We start from the raw sequence: 13,089 nt of genomic DNA on the forward strand, positions 1-13,089 counted from the left end.
AATAGTGATTAATCCTGATTAATCCACTGAAAATTCTGATTAATTTGATTAAAAATTTTAATCATTTGACAGCCCTAAAAAATACATTCCCACAATAAAAATTAAGATGTTAACGTTACTCACAGTAGACTAGCTAGCTAGTGCTAGACTTGCCCAACTAGTGCTACAGCTTAGAAAAACTTTGTTCAAGTGTTTTAAAATGTCAAATCTGAATAGTTCCGTTTGCATTATAACCTTCCCTGTCAGCCGGTACTGTAAAGGCTTTGGCAGCTGGTATTCCAAACAATTATATTCATCCAATATTGTCCCGTCTTCAACAAACTTGACACCTGTGTTATCTCCCCCCTTTTCTTCTTCATCACACTCTCCTCCCGTACTTTCACTTGCACCCTGAAGTGCAGTATCTGGATTGTTATTTTCATCCAGCTCACCATAGACTCTAAAGGCCTTTTATGAAATTTGAACCATTGTCAGTTGTTCTATTTGCATGTCTTACCCACTAAATGTGGGTTAGTATATTAATGCTCAGATTCTGTTCCACTCTCTCATCTGGCTGGCTGCCAGACCTATACAGTGAAATCCTGAGCCTGAATAGAGGATAAAAGCTGCAGCTGTGGAAGCAGCAGGCAGTCAGACAAAAGTAAATGGAGTCATTCTCTAAATCAAGGCCAACTCATTGGACTGCTGCAGTTGTAACCCAATTATTCCCAGGCCACATGTTCTCAAAGCAGGGGTGTCAGACAGAGAGGGAAGCCCTCCTTCTTTCTCCTGCAGTCACCCCATAAAATCACCAGTGGGTAGAGAGAGAGGGTCGAAGGGATAGAGAGTAGGGAAAGTCATAAGTGTTATTCCATATGACCTACGTGTAAAGTCAGTATCAAATGTTGCGTGGCTGTGGTTTGGCATATATTGTATAATATTTATGGAAAGACAGATGGTCAACTGAAGATTGTAGTGTGCAATGGGAATCCCCCTTTTGGAAACACACAACCACAGATATGACAGCAAAGCTGAAAGAGAGAGATGACAGAGAATAAGGTGGTATGAATGTCAAGTCCATTGGTATGTTGTTTTAGTATTTGATTTCATGAATTTAAATACTGTTACAATTATTTAAACACATTAGTAACACCCTCTTTTCATAAAGATTTGTGGAAGTACATGTACAAGTAGGCTGTCATGTGAAATTGGCAAAAGGGCAGCCCACTTAGCAAATTCTGTATAATTGTAACGAACCGTAAGATATTAAAAAGCCAATTTGGAAAAGAAAACAAGTGAACAAGTGAAAGAGATAGCCGGCAAACAACACAGGCAATGCAGCTCCTGAGGAACCACATCTCCTGAAGAGTAGAAGGATGTGGTTGTGTTATGTCTTGGAAAGATTAATTAATGATGTGAGAGTGAGTTGTCGTTACAGGGAACCGGGCACAGAGTTAACAAACCTCACCCTTCACACTCTGTTAAACTTCCCTCATCCTCTCCTTCTCTCTTCCTCAGCTACTCCATCTGCCCAAAGAGGGAAAGCCACTTTCCTCCAAGAAGCTGAAGGAATAAGGGATTTCTTGACAGTGCAAATGTGGTGAGTTGTTATTCTTGTGATCACTAAGTGACATGATGACATGTCATTGTGGTCTGACATGATAAAGGATGCTGACCAAGGATGTGATGCAGGAAAACTGTCTTTGCAAAATGTTGGCGCAACAGGTTTAATAAATCTGTCAAAATTAGACTTAGGTGTACTAACTCAACTACATTTCCTCAAAATAGCAACGTAATGACATCATACAGTAGGTTGCTTGTCAGGGCATACAGAAAATCAAATATCACAATATTTTTGGCCAAATACTTTTATCAATACTGCAACAATATTGTATTGTTGACTATTGATTTTTAACAAAATATTTACACAATTAGATTTTTGATAAATAATCATCATTAATGTGGATATGACTAACTGTAAAGGCAAATAATTGAACAGTTACAACAGTCTAGTAAGTTCAGAAAATGACATCACTTTTCTGTATTGCAGCCTTTAAACCAGGAAAAAATTACAAAGACGAGCAATATTAGGATATTACAATGTCCAAAATCTAAGACGAAAGCTAGTCTCATATCACGAATATCAACATATTGTCCAGCCCAGGGCCGGATTAATTATGAGTAGCTACACCTTTTAAAGGATCCCTTGGAAAATTAACCTCTGCTGGGGAGAAACTGAAGTTGTAGAAGGAAAAACAGAAGTTAAAATTTAGTTGCAAAATCCATTGTGTCTACAAAATTATTTTAGATATAGTATAAGTTCAAGTTCAACTCAGCACTACCTCTGGTGATACAATGGCGTGCAAAATATTACTTTAAATTATGGAGTCTGGAGATTTTTTTCTTGTTGAAAGGGAAATCTGTTTTATGGGACATGTCTGTTTGTACTATTTCAACTGAATTGTTTTAATGTTGAATTCTGCATTACCAAACACAAAAACATGCCTCAAAAAGTTAATGTCAAGCACTGAAGAGGTACCAAAGATACCCTGATTATAGTGACATCCTTTCCATAATCTTGTTATGGCCTTTGGCTCCATCGTGTGGTTAGTGATGATATTCATTACTTGCAACTCAGACGTCAAGCTCTCAGATATTGCAGAAATTCCAGATACTGTAAATGTAAAGCAAAACACTTTCAACTTCCTGTTCCCCGTTGTATAATAAGCTTAAAACAGTGTTGTCTGTTTTTTTACCTTAATGTGTGACCTTGTTTTGATGGTTTGTATGGTTAAAATGCAGAGACGAAACAATACTGTTTGGGGATTGCATACAGTACATACAAGGAGTGTCAATATTTAGTGTAACCCTCATGTTGTCCTCGGGTCAAATTTGACTCATTTTCAGTTTTTTCATCACAAAAAATGGGCCTTCGAAATAAGCTGAAATTGTCAACATTAGACATATTAAATAACTTTGGAAAAAACATCCAAAGCAACCACGACATTGAAAAAGTGACACAAATGTTGGGAAAAGCATTAACTTTTTGTCATGGTTGACGGGAAGACAACACAAGGGTTAAAAAAAAAAAAATCGAAATTGAGACTGGTTTACATATCATTTGTAAAGGGTCATTCACTGACTTTTATTAAAAGAATATATCAGTTTTTAGTTTTGAAATGTACCTATTGCCAGAGCTGTTGTTGCCATAACAGTTTTCCCCATTCCCTTATTTTCTGTTTTTCTTTCAGTCCAAGTTGAGTATTGCTTCAAGAAAGTCGGCACCGAGAAACGGGGCCTTACATATAAACTTTGAGTATCTTGCATCATTTCTAATAAAAGGTACTGACATAAACTTGAATACAGATTTAGATTTGGACCAATGGACAGTTCTTTTGGTGCCAAAAGTGTGTATTCTCTGTATTGTATGTCTTTATTGTAACATTTTTGAATCATCGTACATTGTGAGATGTTCCTGTCATATATGATTTGCCTGGACCATTGCTGTATCTCTGTTATATTATCTCTGCCTTATGTAAAATGTCATGTTTATTTTTTAAATGTAAAATAATTTAAAAAAAGGGCAAATATCATCCACAATGCCACACAATTATGAAACAATGAAAAATAAAACCACAAAGTAAAGACACTTAAATACAATTTTCAATGTGGTAACTCAAACAATCTAAAAAGAATATAAAGATGATTCTGTTTACTGTAAAAACGTTCTGTATTGATATAGATGTTGTAACAACTATCTCACTTTTTTTTTAGTCTCCAGCTACATAAATGATTTCAGCAAATGTAAGGGCTTAGGTTAGTTATGATTCAAGTTGATTAATGTTGTTAATGTAGTAAAAGAAGCATAAACTAAAATGCAAAGTACAATAATAACAAATACAAATAACCCAAGAAACTAGCAGACAATATAAAATAAACAAAGTAAATGGCAGGTAATGTTGGCTTATCAGTGTGGTAAATCATGACAAATTACAGTAATGTAAACACAAGCAAAAGTGTCTAAACAGAGTGGGCAGGTTGTGGGGGCTATTGTTTGTGAATATAACGGTATGTAACAGAGGCTGGCAGCTGTCTGCAGATCCAGATGTGCCGCCATCATAACTAACAGACATTGCTTAACGTGAAATTATGTCTCATCCCTCTTAAAACACATTTCTCGTCTATTCTCTTCTTCTTTTCCTTTTATCTATGTAAATACCGTACATATCAACACTCCTTGTATTTCTTTTATTTGTATTTGTACTCTGATATTTATATACTTCTTGCAACTGTAACACAGAATTTCCCTCAGAGGATCAATAAAGTATTTCTGATTCTTGCAAGATTTCCACACGTCTCTACCATGTTTCCTCAGTCGGAGAGATAAGAAAAGAAAGCAAACAAGTGAGGGAAACATGGATGCAATTTAGGATTGGGGACCTACCTATCATTTTTTTTATTTGATTTGAATAATCCAGATTAAATCATCTATTTTATCGATTATTTAAAAAATACAAGTGCAAAACACAAAATTCTCTTTTTAATCCTTAATTCTATTAATTACCCAAGGTGTCCCATGTAGCCCAAAAAAAAGTGATTTAATTTGTTAATGTTTTAGTTTTTTCAAATAACAAATGTGAAATGGTGAAGAGCTGAAATTAATAAAGGAAAACAAGCATCGTTTAAACACAGTACCTTTGCAGCTTTTGAGGTTAATCGCTGTTTTGCTTCTGCTAAAAATGTTCCAAACATGACATGTCAAGCTTCCTGTCTGCTGACTGTGTATGCTGATGGTAACAGTTGAAACACTGGGGTTTTTCGTGTTCAGCTTTACTCCCAGCCGGTGACTTGATGTTAGCTGTTCTGTTGCTTGGGGACTGGCTGTGGCCTCTGCTCTGCACCAGTAAGGGACTGTTTAAGGTTAAATTGAACTCAAATTCATCTCCATCTGATCAGCAGCTTATGTACATCTGTTCTGGTGACAAACACTTCTGAGAAACCCTTGGCTTTGACACTGGAACGGGAAGACAGAGTATATACAGTATCTACAGTTGTTGAATAATGCACAGTAATACATAGTACAATCAACCACCAGCTGTTAACTGTGGAGACATTTAACAAGTGACATTAGCCTAAAGCTAATGTTATCCATCCAAAACTCCTAAATCACCACGGTACAGTGTTCAGTTGTCAAACTGGTCTTATAACTTTCATGACCGTCTGCTTGTTTCACTTTACTTGAGATCAAGGAAATATTCATGAGCCAATTATAATGGTCTCATGACAGCCAATGGAAGAACCAACATACAACAGTTTAATGTTTACACTTGGGCCGCCGCGATTAGTCAACGTAATCGAGCGTTAAAAGTCAACGGCAATTTCTTTTAGTCGACATGAGCTGTTGGTTAATCTGCTATCCTTCTTCCCCCTGCCCCCGCCTTCACTGCTTTGATATGAAAAATGAGTATTTCAGGTCAACTTGTAAAAGAGTGGTCTGTACACTGTCAAACTGAAGTTGCTTAATCAAAAGATTTGGTCGTTAGAAAATTAGGCGTTAGTGGCAGCAGTAGTTAACACACACATAGCTAAATGCTTAAAGTAATAAATAACCTGGGCCTGCTATGACATATTTATGACAGGTCATATGTCTTGATTAATGTTGAGTTGTCATAACAGATTGTTATGGTTAATGTCAAGTTTTCAGAATACAAATATCTCAAACAATGTGAACTTTGCATTCAGTGTCATACTGAATGATAGTTATTGACAACCATCATAAACATTCATAAAGACTTAGGTTCAGGACTTGTCCTGTCAGTCTTATGCACACCCCTTCAAATAAAGTGTTATCGTATATTTCTCGATAAGTTGGATGTATGAATAAAATTAAGGCTGATAATAAGCAGCCACCCTGTTCACGATGTAATTATTTTTTTTAATTACTTATTTTCATTTAATTTTATGAGCCGACTGCGTCACAAACGCTACTACTTTCTTCTGGGAGTTTTAAACATAGACTGTATAAAATGGGTTTAAAAGCGCTGCAGTGCTCTCCCTTCTCTTCATAGAACTCTCTGTTTACAGGCTTTACTTGTGGTGATGCGCATTGTGCTGTAGGTGCCAAAAAAACCTGTTTGGTACTGTTTTGTTTTTGTAGTGGTTAAAAAAAAATCATGGCAGAGAATCAAGAAATCAATTCTTACCAAAACAATCTGATTCATATTTTCCCCCGACTTGTGCAGGCCTATAACATGTACACCTATTTACATAGAAAAGTCTAAGATGAAGGAATAAAGTCTTCAAAAGATTTTACATGTAATGTGTGTTAGCTATAGTACATTCTTTAAATACTGCCACAGTAGTTTTACACGTTTGTCAGATTTAAGAAAAAAAGAAGTAGATTGTGCAAGAAGTTATTTAAAAATACTGTACATACTTTACTTTCACCCCTTAAGCACATGTCCCTCTCTCTGTGTGTGTTTCTTTATCTCTGTATGTAAGATATTGACTGGCAATGTGCGAGTCCTTTTACTCATCTTTGGGGAAATCTTTAGGCTTTGCCATTGCTACATGATGCTGCCTCCCTTTTGTTGTCTTTGTAAGGGACTAGAGATCTCTCCTTTTGTATTTGTCTTTGTTTGGGTTGGCGTACCTCCCCCCTCTGGTGTTACGTTGCACTCACTACAAGTAAGCGTACCATGAAAAACCATAACATTCAAGCTTTTTTTTGTCTTTCACCAGGAAAGAGTTTAGAGTAGTGGTTCTCAAAGTTTTAACACAGTATTGGAATACTTGAAGCGAGTAAATCCTTGTCTGTTATTGGTAGACTGATTACTGATTAACTTTAGGTTTAGAATTATGGTTTTATTTTGCACAGGGTGTGGCTTGGTGTGGTGCAAGACCCGTCTTTTCTTTTTTTTTCTGTTGCAGTTTAAAAAGAAGACGTTGACGGCGGATAGGACAGTTGTGGTTCTAATATGAATGATTATGATAAGAATACTGCTTTTCTTGGTCAGTGGGGACGCTTCCAGCAGATGGTCTTCTTCCTGCTCTGTGCCAGCATCGTGCCCAATGGATTTGCTGCTTTCTCTGTTGTCTTCTTGACTGACGTTCCCAGTCACCACTGCATGGTTCCTGAGGTTAACCTGACCCGAGATTGGCGCAATGCTATCATACCAATAGAGGTAATGAAGTTCTTAAATTCTGTTAGTGAAACAAGTCATTTGATGGGTTGTGAAAAAAATGTATTCACTGATTTACAAATGTATCTCTCCCAACCTTGGTATTCAACATATTGGCCTTAATGTCAAATTGGCGTCTAAAGTGCCATTCATAGTTATGCATTGAATCTATGCCGTTGGTACGAGAAGATATGAGATATGGACCCATGCTTGATACGTACTCAACGGCATTGTCATTGTCATTGTGACTGTTAGGTGGTAAATGGTAAACCGAGGTTGAAGAGATGCCACAGATACAGGCTGGATGTGGTCAGAAATCTCTCTGCTCAGGGATTGTTTCCTGACAGGGACGTCAACCTCACTGACCTGGAGCAGGAGAGCTGTGTAAATGGGTGGAGCTACAGCAGAGACATCTACCAATCCACCATAGTCTCTGAGGTGTGTACATCATGATGATGATGATGATACATTTTATTTAATGGCGCTTTTCAAAAAACTCAAGTTCACCTTACATCAAATGATATCAGTAATAAACAGCGAGGCAGAGAGTTAAGGTTAATATAAGATGCAGCTGTTGCAGTAAACATAAGCTAGTTTAAAAAGATTAAGAGCACTTTTGAATTATTTTATGGAGTCCTGTATGCAGATGTGAGGGGGGTAGTTATTTCCAAAGTTGAGGTGCAGCGTGGGAGAAGGCTCCAGCACACGCTGTGCTTCATCTACTATGCTGCATCTACTAAAATGTAATTATTTCTTGGTATAGTTTAAGCCGTGGTATAGAGCATCAATAGTAACTGAACTATAATTAGTCATTAATCTTGACTAGAACACACTGTATACAAGACAAATAATTGTCCAACTGAATGTATGCAACTTTTCCAGTATTCTACTCAGGAAGAAAAGGTTTGATTGATTCTTAATTGCAAATGAATCTTAGATTGTTTTTCTTTGTCCATGCGTTGATGCTCCAGTTTGACCTGGTGTGCAGTGATCTGTGGAAGCAGCCGTTCACTTCCACGGTTTACTTCTTGGGAGTTCTTATTGGATCCTTCATCTCAGGACAGATCTCAGACAGGTACTAAAAATGCAGTCTTGCAATTAAGTTATAAACACGCTTTATTGAAATGTTCAAAATGTTGAAAATTTCTGCTTATTGAAAACAGTTCATTTTCTTTTTTAATGATCAGTTCAAACTAATTTAATATTTAGCAATCTGTACACTTTCAAGATATTGTAATCTTATTTTAATTTGCTCTTATTTTTATTGTTTGACTTCTCACTCTAGGTTTGGAAGAAAGCCTGTTTTCTTTGCCACCATGGCAATTCAAACAGTTTTTTCATTTGTTCCAATCTTTTCACCTTCTTGGACGGTGTTCTCCATCCTTCTCTTCACCAGTGGTTTGGGACAGATCTCCAACTATGTTGCTGCTTTTGTGCTGGGTAAATATGAACATGTCATGCTCTGGTAACAAATCATACTTTTAAACAGTGGGGAGTGATTTTGAATAATATACATATATTGTATGTACTGTGCATGTATTCTTGATTTACTGTGTATCACAAATATCTTCACTTATTTCCTGCACTTCTGTCATGCATTTATCTCTCTCTCTTTGTGCAGGCACTGAAATCTTCACTGGCAATGTGCGGGTCATGTTCTCGTCTTTGGGTGTATGTCTTGGCTTTGCCATTGGCTACATGACACTGCCTCTCTTGGCTTACTTTTTAAGGGACTGGAAATCTCTCCTGTTGGCAATCTCTCTGCCTGGTCTTCTGTACCTCCCTCTCTGGTGGTAGGTTGTCAATAATTGTATAACAAGACAATGTATTAATGGTAGGTTTAGCTTACCGTGCAACCTTAAGTGTCATGAGTTTTGTCAGACAAAATAACTTGGCTCTTTTAGAAATATTTAACTCCAGTAACCTTTTGTTTGTTTCTTTGTTTTTCTTTCTCTTTTAAATACTGAGGCAGGTTCATCCCAGAGTCCCCTCTGTGGTTGCTCTCTCAGGGAAGAGTGGAAGAGGCAGAGACCATAGTGAGAGAGGCCGCTAAGATGAACAAGGTTGAGGCTCCACAGGTCATCTTTGACCAAGATTACAGTGTATGTGTAAGTCTGTCTTGACCTAAATCATGCAGGACCAGACACAGGAGCCAATGTGTGTGCTTGAGGACACACATTGTTAATACAATTCACCCCGTAGGAAGGATGTACAAATTACCTGGTAATTCTTTCAGCAGATGTTGAGATATTTCATTCGGGGCCAAAGTGGTGGACAGTGAGACCCACCAGTGAAAAGAAAACAAACTGCTGGTAAGACTGAGATTTGTATGTTGCAGGCTGATGATACAAAGGCACACCCTAGGCAACACCACAATGTCTTCAACCTGCTGAGGACAAAAGACATCAGAAACACGACTCTTATTCTGTGCCTGGTGTGGTGAGTCTCCAGTCTGAGCATTTCAATCACCAAAGACATCAACACAAACAATTAGGCATCATTAATTACAGTTGCTCAAACACCTTAGCGTAATTAATTTCAGTACAATTACATTACACAAAGCCTTTTAAAACTAATCAGTCTGATAATGCATCCATCCATCCATCCATCCTCAAGCACCTATCCAGGGTAGGGTTACGGGGGCAGCAGGTCCAGGAGGGGACCCCAAACTTCCCTTTCCCGAGTCACATTAGCCAGCTTTGACTGAGAGATCCTGAGGCGTTCCTAGGAGAGAGTGGAGATATTATCCCTCCACCTAGTCCTGGGTCATCCCCAAGGCCCCCTCTCAGCTGGACGTGGATGGAACACCTCCTAAGGAGGCGCTCAGGGGACACTCTTACCAGATGCCCAAACCATCGCAACTGGCTGCTTTTGAAGACAGAGCTTCTCAAGCTGTCTCTACGGGAAACGCCAGCCACCCTGGATCTCCTTTTGGTGTGAAGCTCCTCACTGGTGGTGAAAAGAAGCAATTGGGGAGTGTTGGACAGCGATGCATTACTATGGAACATATTTCAGTAATGTAACTGTCTTTGTAATTTGCAGACCTATTTTACTGGATTGCACATTGTACAGGTGTACATAATAAGGTGATTGCTCAGAGTATTCTTCATTTATGTGATTTACGAAAGAGAATGAGATTTAAAAAGGAGAACTCAGTGGTGTCTGTGGCGCAGACCGCAAGGACCTGGGTGTGACCAGCTGTCCTTGGCAGTGACAACCCCCTCCTGCAGATTCATGCTAAACAACATCAGGAGGATATGGCCGTTCTTCACCCAGAAGGTGATGCAGGTTTTGGTCCTGGCTTTTGTTATCTTGGATCTTGGCCACTGTAGTATGACTCAACAGATGTAGGCTGTGGGTATACGCCTGCTACTTGCTGGCTATTTTGGCCATCATTCCCCTCCCCAGCCGTTATGAAGAAACATGCTGCATACTGACATCAGGAGAGCAGAAACACTATGCATCCTCACTGCAGACTAAAAATACTCAACAGTTAAGACTGGATCTTGGCCCATGCAACACAAAATTCATAAATAGATATTCATAACACATTAATATATATTCCAATATTGCGTTGGATTAAAAACCTCAGCTAGATTAATTTAATGTAATAACATTAAATGCAGGTAATGCTGTTTCTTTGAGGATTTCCATAAAAGAATCTCTGTCTGTGACTTTCTTTCCAGGTTCACTCTGAGTACTGGATACTTTTTCCTGTCCTTAAACACATCCCGGCTTCATTCTGACCCCTATCTCAGCTGCTTCATCTCAGCAGCTGTAGAGGTACCAGCATACATTTCCAGTTGGCTGGCTCTGAGATACCTTCCACGACGGCTGTCTACCATCTTTGTCTTGCTCCTTGGAGGAGTGTCACTGTACTTCATTCAACTGGTGCCTGAAAGTAAGCTGTGTCATGCCAAGGTTACTTTAACAAATCCCAGCAGTCCCATGTGCTAGACTTTGTATCAGTATGTGACTCTGAGAGCCAATGCCTAAACAGAAGTGAGAACAGGTTAACATCACACGTACGTTGCCAAATTTATTTCCGTATTTCTGCTTTGAAGACAAGATGTGTGTGTGTGTGACTGGAACATCTCACATTTACCAACAAAAAATACAGCGAAAGACCGTGCAAAACATGTCTGACCGTCCTGACAACCTGTATACATTTTACCATCAATGTACGCTGTAACAATTTTTAACTCTGAAATCGCTAAAGCGGCCGCTGTTTCAATCCTGTCGGCTCTCTACAACGGGCGGAGAGCCCTTTCTATGGTTTAATAAAGTACTTATTGGACTTTAAAATCTTTTTACAAAATGTATGTATATATGCCTTAAATGGCTGTGTGAAGGGGATCATGCAGGGACATTTTGTTCCATTATGTTCTTAGACAAACCATTTCTTACGTTTCAGGTTTATCAAATCTGTCTATTGCTCTGGAGATGTTGGGTAAATTTGGTATCTCCACCGGTACAGCCCTGATGTTTGCCTACACAGCAGAGCTTTATCCAACAGTGCTCAGGAACACTGCGTCAGGGACATGCACTACTGTTTCCAGAGTGGGAAGCTGCATTGCACCTTCTTTGATACATTTGAGTGAGTAAACAAAAGCAACGTTACATTTGTTCAACCTGGATTTATCTTAGCACATTGACACATTTTTGGTAATAAGCAGCTGATTCAACCTATCTGTAGTTTGATATTTATATTTGGTATTACATACTGTACATGTTTACAGAATACATATGCAGGACCAAGGACCTCCTTCATTCTAATTTCCCCTTCTCCTTGTACAGGTGAATACTTTAAGTACCTGCCTTACATTACAGTGGGTACTCTGGCTGTTATGTCTGCATTTGCTGCTTTCTTCCTGCCAGAGAGTTTTGGACGACCTCTTCCTCAAACTATTCAACAAATGCATAAGAGAGAAAGGTAGGTTCCTTAAGGAATGGATACATCTTTGTAAACTAACTAACTAATAATAACTACCTGATACTGGTTGTTCAGACAAAAAAAATGGAAACAAAAATTCATAATAGTCTTTTAATGTAACAGCCCAAGGTCATCATCATGACCCTAATAGGATGTGACGATTTTGCATCACTCCTTGTAGTTAACACACCTGTTTAAGTTGGAAGAAGTGGAGAAAATACTTTTGCAGATGTGTTTTTGTGTCTTTTTGTAAACCAAGTGATGGTTTGTTTGCCTTTTTTACTAACAGCATGAAGTTTCCATTCATCACAAGAAAAGATCGTTCAAAACCTGTGGTGCTTTTCGAAAGTCAACTCTGATTGTCTAGAACATTACTTACACAAGCTATTAATAAATATACTATTCACTATCATTTCTAATGTTTACTGTTCTAGATGTATTCATTTTTATCAACATGTCAATCCAAACAAATGGATTTAATATTTTACATTACCTTTTCTTAAGAAGTGAAATTAAAAGAATTGTATTTACATATGCAGTAAAACATTTTTTTAGTGAATAAAATTTTGCCCGCACTTCACAAAGATGTAGACAAATATTCATTAGAAACTGAAGTGTGTGTGTGTGTGTGTGTGTGTGTGTGTGTGTGTGTGTGTGTGTGTGTGTGTGTGTGTGTGTGTGTGTGTGTGTGTGTGTGTGTGTGTGTGTGTGTGTGTGTGTGTGTGTGTGTGTGTGTGTGTGTAAAAGATAGTTATAACATCAACAAGGATACTGGTTCTGATTAAATTGGTATCAAAATATTAGAATTTTTTTTTAATGAAATATTTAATCTTTTACAGTGAACAGCAGTATAATGCAACAACGGTAACAATTGCATTGGCGATGAGCATGTGTAATGCACAGAGGATTGTTACACTTTTCATTTTACAGTTGTTGTTTTTTTACGCTGTTGCACAGAAAACATTGCTCCGGTTTGGTGGAGATATTTTAAAAGCA

At 38.1% G+C, this 13,089-nt stretch overlaps 1 protein-coding gene across 2 annotated transcripts in view; it reads left to right on the forward strand.

Moving 5' to 3' along the window:
• LOC117955625 (solute carrier family 22 member 5-like) overlaps positions 1 to 12,665 on the forward strand; it is a 13,393-nt gene extending 728 nt beyond the window's left edge. The window contains exons 2-13 of one of the 2 annotated variants that reach the window (XM_034890226.1): positions 1,498 to 1,579; positions 6,910 to 7,163; positions 7,416 to 7,598; positions 8,132 to 8,235; positions 8,446 to 8,600; positions 8,782 to 8,953; positions 9,133 to 9,268; positions 9,499 to 9,599; positions 10,847 to 11,061; positions 11,575 to 11,757; positions 11,958 to 12,080; positions 12,379 to 12,665. In XM_034890226.1, the coding sequence (XP_034746117.1) occupies positions 6,957 to 7,163; positions 7,416 to 7,598; positions 8,132 to 8,235; positions 8,446 to 8,600; positions 8,782 to 8,953; positions 9,133 to 9,268; positions 9,499 to 9,599; positions 10,847 to 11,061; positions 11,575 to 11,757; positions 11,958 to 12,080; positions 12,379 to 12,452 (1,653 nt within the window). In that variant the 5' untranslated portion in view covers positions 1,498 to 1,579; positions 6,910 to 6,956 and the 3' untranslated portion in view covers positions 12,453 to 12,665. Of the gene's footprint in view, positions 1 to 1,497; positions 1,580 to 6,877; positions 7,164 to 7,415; positions 7,599 to 8,131; positions 8,236 to 8,445; positions 8,601 to 8,781; positions 8,954 to 9,132; positions 9,269 to 9,498; positions 9,600 to 10,846; positions 11,062 to 11,574; positions 11,758 to 11,957; positions 12,081 to 12,378 lie in introns of those variants that run through there. The other variant, XM_034890227.1, reaches the window with a different exon arrangement.
• Positions 12,666 to 13,089: the final 424 nt, after the last annotated feature.

Source organism: Etheostoma cragini, chromosome 13 (assembly GCF_013103735.1).
Source record: "Etheostoma cragini isolate CJK2018 chromosome 13, CSU_Ecrag_1.0, whole genome shotgun sequence".
Classification (NCBI taxonomy): domain Eukaryota; kingdom Metazoa; phylum Chordata; class Actinopteri; order Perciformes; family Percidae; genus Etheostoma; species Etheostoma cragini.